This window comes from Nyctereutes procyonoides, unplaced genomic scaffold, assembly GCF_905146905.1.
Source record: "Nyctereutes procyonoides isolate TBG_1078 unplaced genomic scaffold, NYPRO_anot_genome, whole genome shotgun sequence".
Classification (NCBI taxonomy): Eukaryota; Metazoa; Chordata; class Mammalia; order Carnivora; family Canidae; genus Nyctereutes; species Nyctereutes procyonoides.
This window is the reverse complement of record NW_026575043.1, coordinates 15,059,159-15,077,666: the sequence shown is the minus strand read 5'-3', so window position 1 is coordinate 15,077,666 and position 18,508 is coordinate 15,059,159. Positions and strand designations below refer to the sequence as shown.

The window sequence follows — 18,508 nt, the reverse complement described above, 5'->3', positions numbered from 1 at the left end:
TAACAGTAGGAAAATGAGAAACCAGATTGCGTTATATCCATACACACTCAAAAGCAACAAAAAAGATGAAATCTGGATGCAAAGACATGGAAATCTTGAGAACATCATGTCTGTGCTGAGGCTAAGAGGCCAGACACAAAAGAGTGCATTCTATATAATTTATATGAAATCCCGTATAGATAACACTAAACTACGGTGAAAGGAATCAGAAAACTGGTTGTCCGGAGTTGGGAGGTAGAACAGGTATTGACTGAGATGAAGGAGCTTTCTGGAGTGATGGAAATGTTTTCTATCTTGATGGATGGAGGTGTGGAATATGATACACATTTAGATGCATTTGTCAGAACTCATCAAACTGGATGTGTAAGATGTGTGCATTTTACTGTATATACCTTCCAGTTTAATACAAAAAATTCCTAAGACCTTTATGTTTTTACACTATTATAAATGGTACTTTTAAAAATCTTATTTTCTGGGCACCTGGGTGGCTCACTGGTTGAGCATTTGCCTTCAGCTCAGAGCATGATCCCGGATCTTAGAATAGAGTCCTGCATCGGGCTCCCCACGGGGAGCCTGCTCCTCCCTCTGCCTATGTCTCTGCCTCTCTCTGTGTGTGTCTCTCATGAATAAATAAATAAAATCTTTTAAAAAATATTATTTTCCAAATATTTACTACTAACATATAGCAAGACAATTGCTTTTTGTATATTGGCTTTGTATTGTCTAGCATTGATAGATTCACTCATTCATGCTGGTGATTGGTAGTTTATGTAATTTTCTCTGGGTCTTGCACATGGTAAACCTCCTTCAACCTTCCATTTCTCTAACTACCCACTTATGTTTCCCATTTGTGTCTACAGTAGGAATAATTTCTTTTGATCTGTCTTTTTGTTCTCTGTAGCTTTGTTGATTCTGCTCTCAAACTCATCCATTGAGTTTTTAATTTGCATTTTTGTGTTTTTCATTTCTAGATGTTCCATTTGGTTATTTTTCAAATCTGTTAGGTCACTCTTTCCCTCCCAAGTTCCTGTTTACTGTGGATATTTTTAATTCTCATTTCTTTAAACATAGCTATTTTATAATTTGCCTCTTGATATTTCAAGAACCTGAAGTCTTTCAGGATCTACTTAGATAGTGGGGTGTTTTTCTTCAGCTGTTTTTTTTTTTTTCCTGCTGTTTATAACTTCTTTTCTTGTGGCTTAGTTACACCATGACTTTGTACTGCTCACTATCTCTGAGACATGATTTTTTTGTGTTTACCATGGCTTGGGTGAAAGAACTCTTCTTCAGTTTTGCATTTGCTTCTGCCAGACATTTGTGCCCAAATGTCTACCTCTCTGTAACCAATTCAAATTAAGTCATGGCTTAAAGTTTTCTGACTCACCCTGGGTTTTTAAGTTAGGTTATAATTTTGCAGGGGGCTGGTGTCTACTAATCAGAGACAGATTATGTGTGTGTGTGTGTGTGTGTGTGTGTGTGTGAGCGTGTGTTTACCCCTCTCCTTTGCTCTATTCAAAATTAAGATACTTATATCTTGGGAAGTTTTTTGAGGGGAGAGGAATAAGTAGTTATCTTCAGCCTGAGGGGTTCTTCTTTTGGGATTCTGGGTTAATACAAAAGAGGTATCTAATATTAGCTTTTTGACCCAGTAGACACTAAGATTTGACTGCTGTCCTTCTTACCCCGTAAGGTATTCAAAAAAGGTTACATATGTCCCCAGCATATGTCTTCAGGACAAAAGGATTTTTTTCTTTTCTTGCCTTTTTAGGTTCTTGGAGTCTCTTAGGCCTTGGCATGATAATTTCTTATTATCTTATTGCTTTGATGTTTTTAAAGAGATTAGAAAAATATTTTTCCATTATTTTTAGTTGATTTTAGCAGGAAGTTTGGTTTAAATGGCCCGACCCTTTATTGTTAGAAATGGAGGAAAATGAAATTTGAAATACTGTTTAGTAGGCTCTTTTTAGTAATTTCTAGGTATTAAAAATCATCCTCTAAATTGGTAAGTTTCACTATGTAAAGATTTAAAATTCTGCATGGCAAGAAATAAAGAACATAAAAAAGAAAGACATCATCAGGAAGAAGAAAAATAGACATTCAACGAATAGGGAGAAGTATTTGTGACTTATAGTCTTAATATATGTAGAGCTCTATATTTATGATTGATTGATGAATAACAAATTACCCCCAAGTTTACAAACTTAGAACAACAACATTCCTTACCTCTCAATTTCTGAGTTTTTCAGAATATAGGAACAGCTTAGTTGGGTGGTGTGGCTCAGAGTCCATCATAAGATTACAATCAAGGCTGCAGTCAGTTAGGGCTATGGTCTCATCTGAAGGCTCAGCTAGGGCTGGAGGGTCTCCTTCAAAAGTCGTTCATGTGATTTTTGGCAGGAAATTTCAGTTCCTCACTGGCCACTTGCTGAAGGCACCAGTTTCTCATCACATGGACTTCTCCATCAGCAGCTGGGTGACTTTGCAGCTGGTTTTGCCCCAGAATAAGTGACTCAAGAGAGGGAGTCACCAAGAGAAGCCAAATGTATTTTACAAGCTAATTTGAAAATGACATACCATCATTTCTGTCAAATACTACTGGTCAGTGAGACCAACCTGGTATAGTGTAGGAGATGGCTATGAATGAAGGTGGATACCAAGAGGTGAAGGTCATCCAGGGTGTCTCGGACGCTATCCGCTACAAAATCTTAGAGTTCAATAAAAAAACCCCACATAGAAATATAAACAAAAGATATAAAAGTCTGTGCATATAAAATACATATAGATAATACCTATTAAGAAACATCTGAAATGTAAAAAGGTGTTCAGTCTCATTCAAAATAAGAATAATACCAATTAAAACTATATCAAGATGCCATGTCTACCCATAAGATTGCATAACCCACTGTAGTGTTGAAGATTTGGGGAAATAGGCTCTCATATTTTGTCAGCAAAGGTAGACACTGGTGAAATCTCTATGAAGAGTAATTTGGCAATAACTATCAAGAGTAAAAATACACATTTCCTTTGATCTGACAATTCGACTTCTAGGAATTTATCCCAAGTATATTCAGGCAATGTGTAAAATGATGCCTGTATGAGATCTTTATTGCAGCATTGACTTATAATAGTAAAAGATTGGAAACCATCTGAATTTCCATCTGAAGGGAACTGATTACATAAATTATGGTAATATACATATAATGGAATTCTACGCATTTCTTAAAAAGGAAGGAGGTAGGTCTCTACACTGACTTAGAATTTTCTCCATCATATACTGAGAGATGTGAAAGGAAGGTGCAGAACAGCATGTTGTCACTTGTGAAAAAAACATATATGTATGTGCTTGCACATGAAGACAATATCTCTGGGAGTATATGCAAGAAATTGGAATTATAGTTGCTTATGTAGAGGGGAACTGGATAGCCAGGGAATAAGAGTATGAGAGAGATTTACTTCTTACGTGTTCATTATTGTACATTTTGAATTTTATAGTGTGTGCACTGACCACTCAAAATAACTTTTTATTTTTTTAAATTTTTTTAAAAAGATTTTATTTATTCATGAGAGACACAGAAAGAGCTGAGAGAGAGAGAGAGAGAGAGAGAGAGAGAGAGAGAGAGAAGCAGGCTCCATGTAGGGAGCCCAGTGTGGGACTCGATCCTGGGACTCCAGGATCACGCCCTGGGCTGAAGGCAGGTGCTAAACTGCTGAGTCACCCAGGGATAAAATAACTTTTTAAAAGCATATTGTATCAACTGAAATGATGGTGCCTTAAACTAAGCTAGTGTCAATAGAAACAAAAGAGGGTATTGGTAGGACAAGGTAGATAACTGCATTGATGAGGGAGAGAAGGAAGAGTTAAGAATGGTGCTCAGATTCCTGGTACAGGCACCCGAGTGGATAGGAGAGAGAGAACCTAAGAGAGTATCTCTTAGAAGAAATTTCTGTAGTTGATAAAATTATCAAGTTTTATTAAGAAAAAACCCCCACATTTTTAAAAATTCAAGGCTCTTCTTTCCTTTACTGTACCATGAGCTTCTTGCAATTAGAGATTATACTTTAAATGTCCCTGTATCTCTTACAGTACCTGCTATATATAGTGTTTGGCTTGTTATAGATACCCAGTAGATATTTGTTCGATAAATGTCTGCAAATGAAATTTGTAAAAACATGTTTCATCCTTTCAGAAGGTAGATTAAATAATTGCCCAGATATGTGCAGAGTGAGCATCAGAGAGATTGCAAATAGAATACTTTGCCCTCTCTTTACCCGAGGGTGAAGGGGCGCAGGTGCAGAAAAGATTAAGTTCATGCAGCAAGTTGCTAATTGGAACAAGGCATAGAACTTTCAAAACGCAAGATAATTTGTTTTAGTATCTCTAAAAAGGGGGAAGAGCCAGTTTAGCCACCAGAGGGCTCTCATCATTCCATTTAATTGTAGGCCTAGAATTATTCATGAGCTAAAGACAAATGTAGTTGAAGACCAGCAGAGAATAGATATCCTCCCCCACTCCATTAAATTTATACTACCATTGTAAGGACATCCTGCCAAGTCATCTTATTACAAGATGAGGGAATTGAAAGTCAGCAAATGTGCTTTAAAGACTGCATTTCCAAATGTCAAGTTGTCTTGTGTTAATTGAAAACTGAATTTATCTCTAGTACCCTGTAACACAAGGACTGCTTGGAAGGTTTTCCCATATGTTGGATGGTAAGAAGGAGGAAGTTGTAAAAGGGTTGCGTCTTGAATGTAAACCTATCTAAAACAGTGATGTTTGTTGAAATTTTAGTGGTGCTTTATGAAGACTTAGAGGGTTCTAAAAACTAGAGTTACTAGAGTCTATGCATTTATGATTTTTCATTACTTTTCCCATTTTTATTCTGCTGGGTCATATGTAATGGTCTCTTATTTACACTTGAAGTCAGAGAATTATTGAGACCTTCTTGTTGATTTTGTGAAGTCATTCAGACAATACGTTAGTGTCCCTCTCATTAAAATCTTCTGACCCTGGGTGCCCTCATCGGCTGCTTTGTCCTCTGTGACTTACCACTGAATCCGCCAGGATCACACATGATAACCTATAAATATCCTTCGTTGGGTTAATAGAGCCTTTGAGTTAAGGGAGCAGAGAAGGACATGGATGGTTATTGATTTCCAGACACTGGGCTGTATTCTCAGTCCATTACGACATTCCATCCATACATTACAGTGACTCTAACACAAGCTACATATTGTACCGTCAATTTATAGATAAGGAAGCCTTCCTCTGAAGGCGGAATGAGTCACCCAGAATGGTAAATTGCTGTGGAAATGGACTAACCGAATTTTGCCTGCCTATAGAGTTCATGCTCTTTCCAACATTGAACTCAGGCTTTGGGCCTTTCTTTATCTCTGGCTACCACCCTCTCTTCAAGCCATTCAGGGATCTTTTGTGGGGCTTTAGGGCATTCTATAGCTCTCACAGTGTCTACTGGAAGTATGGTTTAATAGTAGTTACAGCAATAGTGCAAGGTCCCTCCCCAGTGTCCTCCCAACTGAAGGGCACTGTCCATCAACCATAGAGGACATAGGAGACAGTGATGAGACCCCTGCAGGTCTTTTGCAATAACTGCCATGGTTTGGCCATGGCTGCTTTTCCCATTCCAGCTACTAATGGCCTCTGACCCTGGGACTGCCTACCAGTAAACACAGGTGGGGTTAATGGGGCACCAGATCAGTACTTGTGCTCCTTCCTGTGAACTTGACGTAATCGACCACATGCATTGAGCTTGTGTAATAATGAGCCTCACTCCCAGGAGGAAGGCATAGTGGCTCATGGTTAAGAGGACCAATGCTTATGGATTTGCTCTGACTCCTTCACACCTTCTCACTCAATTCACTGGAAAGCAATGTTATATGAACATGATGGTAGTATGAAGTCAGTTGTAAGATCTGTAACCATAGAGGACAGTGGCCTTTAGCACCTCAGTCAGGAAGTCACACCTAAGACCACAGCCTTGTGAGAATCATTAGCACAAAATGATCGGGAATACGTGCCAGACACAAATCTGCACAGGGAGTCCAGCTCCAGCCCCATCTCAGGCAGAGCACTATGAAACCCCAAGTCCCTTCAGAGTCATGTGTGGAACAGTCTTGCAAAATAATTTTCAAAGCAACACTCCAACACTAGGGTTTTCTTTCTGAAATCTGTTCCACTGAACGGGCTCATCTGAGGGAGGACAGACTTTGTTTCCTTGATTGGATGATGTGGGATTTCGGGAGATTCTTGAATGGAGGGAAGAGAGGGAGTTTGGCAAATGGAAGCTGAGGGCTTATTATAGGCCTGTGAGTCACAGGGACTGCAGGCAAATGATTTAGAAAGTGGGGGTAGGCGTGAGGCAGGGCTGGAAGGCAGACCCAGAGAAAGGAAGCCAGGCCAGGGAAGAGGAAAGGTAAAGCACACTAGTCAGGGTTCTCCAGAGAAAGAGAACCAAGAGGCTGTGTCTGTGTGCATATTTGTGTACATATACACACCTATATATGTATACCTGGGGAGGATTTTTAAGTAATGCGCTCATGCTATCATGGAAGCTTGCATGTCCAAAGTCTGCAGGGTGGGCCAGCAGGCTGGAGACCCAAGGGAAAGGTCATGCTCTAGCACTAGTCCAAAGCCTGACCTTTGGCAGGATTCCCACAGGAGGCTCCACCAAGTTCTAGCAGCTTGGGCTCTTTTATTGTCATGGAAATGCATTAAAGGGCAGCCTGGGTGGCTCCATAGTTGAGCGCCGCCTTCAGCCCAGGGCGTGATCCTGGAGACCCAGGATCAAGTCCTGCGTTGGGTTCCCTGCATGGAGCCTGCTTCTCCCTCTGCCTGTGTCTCTGCCTCTCTCTCTCTCTTTCTTGTTCTGTCTCTCTCATGAATAAATAAAATCTTAAAAAAAAAAAAAAGAAGGAAATGCATTGAAGTCTGAAGTAAACGTGAGAAGGCCCAACCACAGAGCTCTGCAGAGGCCTCTGAACCATTCCCAGAGCCTGGTCCCACACCCTGCCTCAATGTTACATCCAAAGGGACCAGACAGTCAGTCATGCTCTCAGATTTGCTAAGCACTAGGATGGGTGGACTCCAGAAGAAAGCTTGGAAAGAAGGGTCTTCCAAGTGATGGTCAAAATAACCTGAAACTTACTATATTCTTTTTTTTTTTTTAAGATTTTATTTATTTATTCATGAGAGACACACGCAGAGAGGCAGAGACACAGGCAGAGGGAGAAGCAGGCTCCATGCAGGGAGCCCGATGTGGGACTCGATCCCAGGACTCCAGGGCCACACCCTGGGCTGAAGGCAGGTGCTAAACTTCTGAGCCACCCAGGCATCCCTGAAACTTACTATATTCAGTCAGACTTCAGTTGCTCCCATGTACAAGGAAAATTCAAGAATTCCCATACATCAGTGTTTCCAACTTTGGCTGTGCCCTGGAATGACCTCGAGGTGCTTTTAAACCTCCCAATGCCTAAACTATAGCCTAGATGGATTCAGAATCTCTGGAAGAGGGATCTGGGCAGAAGTGGTTTTTTTTGTGGCTCCTCAGGGCTCCATATAAGCAGGTAAGGCTGAAGAGCTCTGCTAGACCCCTCCAGTAGTTCTTCATATTTCCTTCCTTCACCTCATGCCTTGGCATTCTGCTTAATGTCCACTTAACCTATTTTGGGGGCCATTCAAGCTACTAGGCATTGGGAAGAGGGTTTTCTTGGGACCTGAGCCCTTTCTATATTGCCTCAGAAGGTCAGAATGAAAATATTTAGCATTTTGACTTTGAGGAGACAGAAAGAAGGATTGACCTTCTAGACATCATGAGGGAACAGAAGCAGGATTTGGTGAGATCACATGGCATAGAAGAAAGGGGGCAAGCATCGGAGCCAACTAGACTTGGCTTAGGCTTCATCCTTCTTGGATAATTCTTCCTTGGAAACCCCATCAGCCTCACTGAGCCTTAGTTTCTTTATCCTTCACATTAAGATAATAATGTCTACCTTGTGGGACTGTGAGGAGGACTAGAGATAAGGAACAGCAAATGGCCATGTGTAGTAGGTGGTATAATCACCAGTGGTATAACTTATTGGTGATTGCTTAAATTAAGACAAGCAAGTAGGAAGAATTAAAAGATGGAGTTTGATATCCAATGACCTCTGACCCCCAACCCCCTCATTTGTACAATAGGGATAATGTTCTGGGTTGAATAGCCTCCCCTTAATATTTATGTCTGTCTGGAACCTCAGAATGTGACCTTGTTTAGAAATAGCATCTTTGCAGATGTGATTAGTTAGTTGATCATCTTCAAAATAAGTTAAGTGAGAAGTGATCATCTCCCCTAGTCTCATAAATCAAAAACAAAGGAGAACAAAGAGACCACAGAAGCCTTGGAAACAGATGGGCTTGTGGCCCTGAGTTCCTGAGTTCCTAGGCCCTGACTTCCTGAGGCCCTGAGTTCCTAGGAGAGGTGACTGGTTTCCTGGCCAACAAAGTATACTAGGAACAAACTTTCCTTCTTAAATCCCCCAAGTGAAGAGCCTGATCTTCACTAGAAAGGCATTCCTTCACCCGATTCTACCATTGGTGGGGAGAGAGCCTGGCATCAACATAGTGCAGGTGGATTTAACTATGGGGCCTCATATCTTTCTCCCCTACGCACTACCCCTGAAGCCAAGGAAGGTACACTAAGACATGGGGGACAATTTTGTGGTGGGATGGTTTGAATGAAATAATTCTGTACTCGGGGGAGCCCTAAAAGCAATGACTGATGTCCTTAAAAGAGAAATAAGAGGCGGATTTGGGCAGATTTCAGATTCCAACTATGATAAGAGACACAGAGACACAGAGAGTAGAATGTCATATGAAGATGGAGGCAGAGATTAGAGCACTGCAGCCACACACCAAGGATTTTCAGGGGCCATCAGAAGGAAGGCTTCTTCTCTAGCCTTCTGAGGGAGCCTGGTGTTACTGACACCTTGATTTCAGACTGTTACCTCCAGAACTGTAAGAGGATAAACGCTTGTTTTTAAGCCACCTACTTTGTGGTTCTTTGTTGCGCTAGCCCTGGAAACTGGGAAGCAAATACAGATAATAATAGCTCTACCACTTATAGACTACTGCAACTATAAACGAATTTATATTGTAAATATATTTAAATTTAGGGATGGTAAAGGTAAAGTTTAGGCTAAATGTTAACTGGGATTATCCAGATGCTGGATAAACAGTCTGGCCTGATGTCAACTATCTCTTGGAAGGTCTTTCAAGGGTGACCATATGAGAGATGAAGTACAGTGACAAATGTTAACTGGAGAAGGGGGCAAGGCGAGAGGCAGTAAGGCAGTAAGTCAAATGCAAGGGCTTCGGACCCTGGGCATGTCCACCCACCAACAGGGAACAAGGGTTGGCTGCCCTCTGATTGCAGACACACAATCACAACCCTTTGTAACACATACAGAGCACATTCACTCACTAACAGCTTAGAGACTTACAGGTTCTCATCCTCAGAGACCCTGCATCGCTATCCCAGAGTCGTGCTTTCAATCTCTTTCCAAATAAGCAACCACAGGACCAAGATTTATGTACATGTGGCATTTTCATTAAACCCCTTAGAATGCACAGGAATCTCCCTTTATGGTTGTTAATGTAGTCAAGGAAGTAATCTCTGTTTTAAGTAATCCCAGAGTCTAGTATGACTCCCAGGTGGGCCCCTAAGAGTTCATCTGTGAGTTAGAAGGACTTTTGGCAGCAGGTCTTTTCTTTCCCATGATGTGAATTTACCCAGAAACCTCCATTGCTGAGTAGGGAGACCATGATTGAATTGGCTGCAGACCTATCTCTTGGCATCTTCCTCTTGGCTTAGTGATATGGAAGGGCACCAGAAGGTTGAAATGGCCACACACATCTAGTAGAGGAAAATACAGGCAGTACCAAAGCAATCTAATTTAAAATAAAAAGAATTTTACTTAATCACAGGACTTCACAAATGGCAAATTTGAGATAACACATGTATTTAAAATGACAATGTGAGTGGACTTCAGAATATACTTAGTAAAATTTTCCAATGGAATAAAACACAACATCTTAGATTGAGAGTTTTCAGAGTCGCACACCAGATTCCTGCCAAGGTAAAAGTCATACAGTATTTGTTTTCTTAACTCAACTTCATCTAACTTCATAATTTGAATCTTAATAAAATTAAGTGTTGAGTGAAAACAAATCCCTACAGTGTCACCAAATGTATCAGCTCAGGCCAGACTTAAGCCTTCAGCGGAAGGTTTTGTAAGCTCTTGTAGTGGAAATGTTTTTTCTCTTCTTCCTGTCTGCATCTCAGAGGGGCTGAGTCTAGCAGAGCAGCTGCTAACACAGTGAGCAGGAGAAGCAAGGCTTGCTTCTACATTCCCACAGATGCTGCAGGAGGAAAGGCTGTAAACTCCTAGTGCCAATCCGAAGGGTCCAAGTGGTGACCACCATGACCTCTGTCCTCAGGCCACGCATGCATGTGGCCCAGACCATGCACATAGCAGGCACTTGCTCAATGAATGAATGAATGAATGAATCCTACAGTATGATGGAGTGCTATGTTGTTCAGCTTATAGGTTGTAACCTTACTGTTGGATTTAGAAATCAGTGTAATGGTCAAAATATATTTCAAGTAATAGAATAGAAAATAATTAGAAAATAGTGGTCTATCACACATTAAAAGTGTGTGTGTGTGTGTGTGTGTGTGTGTGTGTGTTTCTATGGAGTCATGATGTAAAACGTATTTCCACGGTATCAGTCAGGAAAACCTTTGGTGGAGTGGAAACTACTGGGGCATGTGTGTTGGATAGATCTAGGTTTAAATTCCCATGTCACCAGGAGACACTGAACATGTTACCTAAATCTGAGTGTTGAATATGCATTTAAAGCCTGTTGTATATCACGCACTGTGTTCCGTGTAGGGGATGCAGTGGCGAATAAGGCATGCTGCTAGCCCTCAAAGCAGCTCAGTGTACCTTTAGTAAGTGTCCATTTTCCCTCAACATTTCAGGAGGTCTGGGACTGGTTGAGAAGATGTGTGGGTAAGAAGGAATCTCGGGGGGGGGGCAGGGGGGGACACCTGGGTGGCTCAGTCAGTTGAGTGTCTGCCTTCTGTCATGATCTTAGGGTCCTGGGATTGAGCCCCAAGTTGGGTTTCCTGCTCAGCTCAGTGGGAATTCCACTTCTCCCCTCCCTCATCCAGTTCCCCTTGCTTGTGCTCTCTCTCTCTCTCTGTCAAGTAAATAAATACAATCTTAAAAAACAAAGGAGGAATCTTGGGGAAGCTCAATCTAGCTGAAGCTCTTCAAGAGCCAGTGGAAACCATTTTTTCCCTTTGCCCTGCCTCCTCTTTCTAAGAATGGTGGCAATCCAACACTAACTTTCTCCCCAGCTCTAGAGCAAATTGAAATTCCTGTAGTGCCAGCCAGACAATCAAGACTGAAAACTTCGAGAGTGGCATGTGCCTCCTCTTTCCACTACTCCAAAGGCATGCAGAATTTTGTTGACCCACTAGTGGCCAAGATCACTCTCTAGCTCTCTTTGGGGATACACTGACCATACGCCCTCAGAGTGGGATGGAGAGCCAGGACACTCTCTTGGCAGCCCACAGAGTAAAACATTGTGAATCAAGCAAGGTTTGTCCTTGGAGTCTGCAGCTGACCCTTTCTGAACCTATTTATTTTCTTCCAATATTCTGTTTCACTCTGCTACGCATACCTTTCCCCATATTCACTCTTTCTTTCGAGTCATCAAATATCCTTCACCGATCATTGAATATGCCTGAGTGTATGTCAACAGGTCACCTCTTTCATTTGTGTAGGAAATGGGTCTCTCCATGTCCAGTGGAATGCTTTATCCTTGGGGAGGGATTTTTTTTTTGTACATTAGTAAGATATTTGGAGTGACAGTAAGAGCAGAGACCCTTTCCATGGTCCCAAAGAGTCATGCCATGGAGTGACTGAAGAAGTCTCAGTTAAGATGAAGTAAGAGTCAGACTAGACCAAGTCTTAATGATAAGAGCTATTATCTATAAGAAAGGGCCGACCAGGCACCTAAAATAAATTCTGATGTAAACAGGATTTGTCTTCAGTGCTCCTCCTGCACCCACTTCTAAGGATAAATCTCCCTGATTTGGATTAGTACGCTGCAGGCACTCTTTGGGGTAATCAGGGCTATCCAGTTGTCCAATCTGGAGCTCCCCCTGCATGCAGTCTTTATTCTCTAGGCCATTCCTCATAGGTTTTTCCTCTTTATCAAAATTTGTACTATGTTCCATTCTGTCAATGTGCTTTCTACTACTAGGTCCCATCAAAGTATAACCTGATCACCACTGTTAATAGGATTCTGGGATTTAACAGGGAGAGAGTGTCTTCAGAGAAATGGTAGCTCTCATGTTGACACGCTCAGCTTCTGGGAGAGGGGGAAGATCATTGGTGATGAAGCCTATAGAATTAAGAAGCTGTAAGTAACCCTTGAGTCAATTCTCTGTACATATTTCCAGTACTCTCTCATGGTGCAGAGCTTGGCCTTGTTGGGGATACAGACAACTCGACATGGCCCCTGGTCTCAAAGAGCTTGCAGCCAAGCAGGGTGGGATAGAGAATCTTAGATGCCACAACCACTTTAAATAATCTTATTTACTCATGGTAGGTATTAGCATGGGACTTTAAAAAACCAAGCCCCAGAAAAGGAAACTCTTTTCCCCCTGGTTTCTATATGCATAGTGAGGGGTGGAGGCAGGATTTGAATTCAAATCTCCTGTGGCTTTGAATCCCATGTTCTTTCCAGCATCTCAACTGCTATGAGAATAGAAGCCAAGAGGCTGGATAAAGGGGAGAGATGCAAGGCTGGGTGGCACAGGCATGGCCCACTCAAGGGTGTAGAGATGGGATTGAGCCTTGTACCTTGGAGAGCTAGAGGGAGCTTTCCGGAGACTGGGAAGTAGCACCCAGTAAAGTCTGAAGCCACAAAGAACTTGTTTTTATGACAGCATCTAGACAAAGAAAGGTCTATCCAGGACAGGACACCAGTTTAAGGAAAGGCTTGGAAATAGGAATCAAATCATGCTGGAGGCCAAAACAGTGGGTCCTTGATTAAGGGGATGAAAATTATTCTCTGGGGCCCCCTGCTTTTTTACCTCATCTCATTCAAGCCGAGGGAGGGTGAGCCAGTGCAGGAGAGGGTTTCCCTAGTCTAAGGGACAGGAGTTCTGCAAACCTGCCCTTGCCCACAGCCAGTATCTGGAACCACTGCCTCGGAGAATGATGATCAGGGTCCCCCAAGGTGAGGGGCTTTTTCTCAGAAGTCCCTGATGACATAGGCTGCAACCTTCCCGGGAGGAAGGGTGAGGGAGCCAGGTGCTTCTCCCTTCCCTTTTTGGAATCCAAGCTAGTTTCAATTTACATAACACAGCTTAATCCACAGAAACAGGAGCCAGGAGGCAGGTTCTTTCTCTCTCTCTCTCTCTCTTTTTTTTCTCTGCTCTGAGACACGGAAACCTTTATTTTCTCCCTACACCACAAACCGGTGCTGTTAAATAATATTGGATAATTGTACCTGTCGTACTTCCCATATTGTGCTGAGGAAAAATAATTGCTGGTTTTCTGCTTTGCAGTTTAGCTGTGACTTCGTCATTTGACTCGGAGCATGTCATTTTCTCCCATTTTAGACTGTGTACAGTCAAACTGTGTGAAAGGACCCGCGGATAGCAGCCCTGCGTGTGTGAGTGGGCGCGGGCCTCATTCAGCAATGATTTCTAATTTATACAGCATTGAAAATCCACAGCTATAAATAAACAGTTCTGACTGGCTTTGCTGCCTACTCAAATGCTCTATTAAAAAAAAAAAAAAAGAAAGAAAGAAAGAAAAGAAAAGAAAGAAAAAGAGCCACCAACTGCATGAGAAAGGAAAACAATGTCTGGGTATGGATTCTGGTTTCTGACACTTGGGTCTGGGAGGGAGAGGCCCAGATTTGGGAGGGGTTCAGGGCCCAGCCAGGCGGCCTTCTGGGAAGCCCGGCCTCCCCACTCCTCTCTCAGCCCCCCCCCCCCGCCCCACTCCCCACGTGCAGGCGCCACGTGTCTGGGGATTACAGTATATGAAACTAACTTCCTGTTATGACAAGTGTTGCAAGCGAGTAGGTGCAGAGGAGCTGAAAATGCTTTGAGAAATGTATGACCCATTTGAGGAGAGGATGGGGCTAATGAATTGTTGAGGCAGACAAGATAAGTCTTCACCCCAAATTGAAAATTGGGGTCGCATATGAGATAGCAACTCTAGAACATATGGCCCAGTCCACGAGGCACTGGAGTTGCTCTTCTCTCGGCCTATGTGGATGAGAGTGTCCACCACACTGGGGTCCCTTGACCACCACCACCTTTTATCTAGCCTTGAGATGTACACGTGTCTTTACTTTTTTTTTTAATTTTTATTTATGATAGTCACACAGGGAGAGAGAGGAGAGAGAGAGGCAGAGACACAGGCAGAGGGAGAAGCAGGCTCCATGCACCGGGAGCCCGACGTGGGATTCGATCCCGGGACTCCAGGATCGCGCCCTGGGCCAAAGGCAGGCGCCAAACCGCTGCGCCACCCAGGGATCCCCGTGTCTTTACTTTTTAAAAAAACTTTCAGATGACCAATTACTGCTCTGCTCTATAATCAAGAGATAGGAAGATGGGTTCAGGAATCGATTATGCATGTGACCTTGGACCAGTCATTTCCCTTCTCTGAAGCCAGTGACATGCTAGAGCCAGCTCCTGTGGTCCTTGCAAGGACCAAGTGGTTATGCATATCTCTTCCCAGCTCTGTATTCAGTGGCCTGTTGGCATCTTGAAAAAAAAGGTGGCGGAGTGTTCCCACCACGGACTGGGCAAACACTAAATCAGGGCCTTACAATTTTCTCTCTTTCTGGGGGGTTGGTTATTTTAGACATTTACCAGCACACCAGTATCAGAAACTCAGTTTCCTCATTTGGGAAATGAGGACATGATACATTTTCTACTTATGAGATTCTCGGGAGGATAGAGTGAGATCATGGGAGTGAGTGCAGTTTGCCAATAGCATGACCCTAGACAAGTATTATTGCTGACTATCTCCCCGTGCGATTGGTATGGCCATCTAACCACTAAGGACCTAGCCTTCTGTAGGCAGCCAATCCTACATACCTCTTAATGTTTATTTAGTGTGTTTAGTGTTTGTTGTAGATATTTTGCTGCTTCTCCTTTCTTAAGCTCCAGTCGTGCCTGGGAGCCACCTATGTGCTGGTGATTCTCAGGTATTACTTGCAGTGGAATGGATCCTGCACGATGGTCAGTCATACAGAAATCAAGGTCTAAATTGGTTCCAGGGACCATGAAGCCACAAATAGAATTCTGAGCCCTCATCCCAGCCAAGAGCTTTCTATCACTCTGAGGAGTATGCAGCCTCAGTTATCTTTGGGGTGTGGAAATTTTGGGTGATCCCCTGTGGTCCTCGCATTTGGGGAATTTCCACTGTGACAACTGCTTCTGGGTTTCTGCTGAGAGCAGGTGCTTGGAGCAATCAAGCAGCAGCAGGTGTAGGAAAAGAGGTGCTGTTCCTACCTAGTTCAATCTGAAAAGAGTTGCGGCTCATATTTATATATTAGTAGATATAGGGTTAGTGAGATGGTGGGTTTCTGGGTGCCTGTTCCAGGCTTCTTGGGGACTGCCTGCCCTATTGTGTCAGTCTGCCATTTCCTCTGATTTCTCAAGACTGTTCTTGGTATTTCTAAGGTTTTCTGGTCTTGGAATAGATATGGCACTGTGGCTGGTCATACAGCCATCAAAGTTGAATGTGGTTCCAGGAACAGTTTTTGCCAAATTTTACCCATTTTTACTAAATTCCCTCTGCATGCTGTTAGCTTGAGAAGCCTGAGTACAATTTACTTTGCTGCCTGGACCCAGTTCACATGGACCTGGTGACATACCACTAGACTCCATGTTTATCCACGACTAGACCTGTTATCATCCATGTTCTTTACAAAAATGTGCCTGTAAATAAAGACCCAGAAAAACTCACGAGGAAGATCAAAGCTGGGTTTGTGAATCTGCTTGTTAATCACCTAGCCATCTGCTTTGTTAAAGTACAAGCGAACTCAGCAAAGTGCTTTGTGCCAAAGCATTTTCGGGGGTTCTCAAGGTCATGTCACTTCCCATCACTTACTCCCCAAGTAAGATGTACTTTTATTTGACAAACTCATCAATATTCCAATGGAAGAGATTTTGATGGTGATGTCACTAAGTCCCATATTTGGACCTGCCCTGAATTCTTGTTCACAAGAGGCACAGATTTCCCCATATTTTTTAGAACTTACTTTCTCATTGCCCCAATTACTTTGCTCTCCTATCAGGTGGACAGACAATTTAACTTCCGTATAGCACTCATCTCCCTACATCTCTATCTAGACTGAGGAAAACAAAACAAAACACGAGCAATCCATGAAAATAACTAGTTGATAAAAATACTTGTTTTTAGGAAGGTTGGGGTCATTAAAAATTGCAGAGGATGGGAGTTAGAAGATCTGGGGGCTAAATGCTATTGTCTTGGTTCTGACATTAGCTCTTTGGCTTCATGCAGGTTACTTCTCAGCTAGGTCCTCAACACCCTCTTTGGTAAGGTGAATAGTTTCAGTGATCCTAAATTATTTCCCTCTTTAAACATTCTCTAACCCCGAGTTTGTGCAAGGTTCCTTTGCCTTTGGCTGGATTTTGACCACAGAGGCCAGACGAAGCTAACAGATTCTGAGACAGCAGTTATTGTTTTTTGCATGTCCAGTAAACTTTGCAAAAAAACGAAGAGTCCCCAAATTATTCTACCTTCATAAACACTCTTATTACATTTAAATGTCATTCTCTGTCCTTTCTACCTTCCTATGTTGCTCCACCACCTCCCTCAACCAGAAAAAAGCAAAACCAAAACCAAAAACTCTCATGTTTTTTTTCCTCCTTTGTTCTTGGAAAATGGCCTGTGATCATTTCCTCTTTTTCCTTGGCTGCATCGCGTCACCTGTATGATGAAGAGAGACAGACATCAGGCTCCAGGGTTTCTATAATGGGTAATTTTGTGCAAGCAGACATTCTCCCTGAATTGGGGCAGTAGAAAGTTGAGGACACTTAGCCCAGGGCAAGAAGATGTACTTTACAAAGTTCTGAAAACCTAGCAAGCACCTCTACAGAAAAAGCAAGAAGCAGCTCTGTTAACCTTGCTTGGTGCTTGACTCACAGCTAGTTTGTTGACTGATGGTGCCTTTGCCTTCATGGGCTTCTGCAGGTCTATTGTGATTGGTGTTGCTCTTGGCCAAGTGTTTAAAAGCTGTACAGTACCCATCAACAAACTCTGAGATTGTGCAAATGGAGACGAAGAGACATCAAATTAGAGAAGAAATAGAAGAGTGGATATTCACCTAATTAGGGTTCATTTTATGACCTCTCCCCAAATCAAATTATCAGCCCAAGTGGAAAAGTACTGACATGTTGATTAGATTTTAGTAAACTCATTAGAAGGGCTTTCTTCTACTGAAATTATAGCACTAGATTTCTAGAATGACTTCCGTTCAGCCAACAAGTTGGCACCTCTGTATTTATTGATCATAAATCTTTGCATAAACTCGGGAATTTCTAACACTTCATTAATGCATTATCCTTTCCACCTGCTGTAAATGTTTTCAATCCTACTTAGAAAAATTTTCTCAAATCAGCCTCTCCTTGCCCACTCCAGAGCCCTGTTAGTTCTGGCTTGATGCCACAGCAACCTCATGCTCCTACTTTCATGCTTCATCCTTCAAATCCTGCCCCCTCCATCAGTTATGCCTTTAACTATCTTCTACTAATTTTATTTTGCTAGAATTTCCCTTCTCATAGGTTGTAGTGACTGATGATTAGAAGACTCCCTCATCACACTGATTTTCTAGGACAGCCAACTCTTAATCACACAGCCCTTGGGGCCATCCTGTATTCATGCCTATCAACATTTTTAAGGACAGTCCTCTCTCTTCTTCTTCTTTTACTCATCCATCCAGATACCCTCAGTCACTCCAGGGAAGCCTTACTAATTTATCTAGCTTTACAGGCTTCACATCATTTTCATTTATGCTCCCTCTTATTTTTCATTTTTGATGTGGATTCTTTCCTCCCCTGTGAGGTCTTCTGTACTTTAGGCTCTAAGTACAAGCCCAGAACCTTCTCTTTTCTGAAGCATACACTCATTGCCTATAATAAATCCCTTTCCTGATAAATGACACATTAATTCCTTCATTTTAAGAGCTTGGGCAACATCAACTTCTCAACTTTGTTGAGTCTTGCCATCCTTCTGAAGGCTCCTAAAAACTCTATGCTGCTTACCAACCCCCAGCCCCTCAAGTGTAACTGTAATCACAACCACGCTCCTTCAACCCCAGGTGCCAAGGACTGGAGAGTACATCTCCATTGAAGAAACACAACAGAAACTGAAGGCATAGAGAGAAGGA

At 42.5% G+C, this 18,508-nt stretch overlaps 1 protein-coding gene across 1 annotated transcript in view; it reads right to left on the bottom strand.

The window, feature by feature from the left end:
• Window positions 1–16,111: 16,111 nt before the first annotated feature.
• Window positions 16,112–18,508, bottom strand: part of ADTRP (androgen dependent TFPI regulating protein) — a 61,181-nt gene continuing 58,784 nt past the window's right edge. The window contains exon 6 of the mRNA XM_055322889.1: window positions 16,112–17,049. Within this exon, the coding sequence (XP_055178864.1) occupies window positions 17,015–17,049 (35 nt within the window). The 3' untranslated portion in view covers window positions 16,112–17,014. The remainder of the gene's footprint in view (window positions 17,050–18,508) is intronic.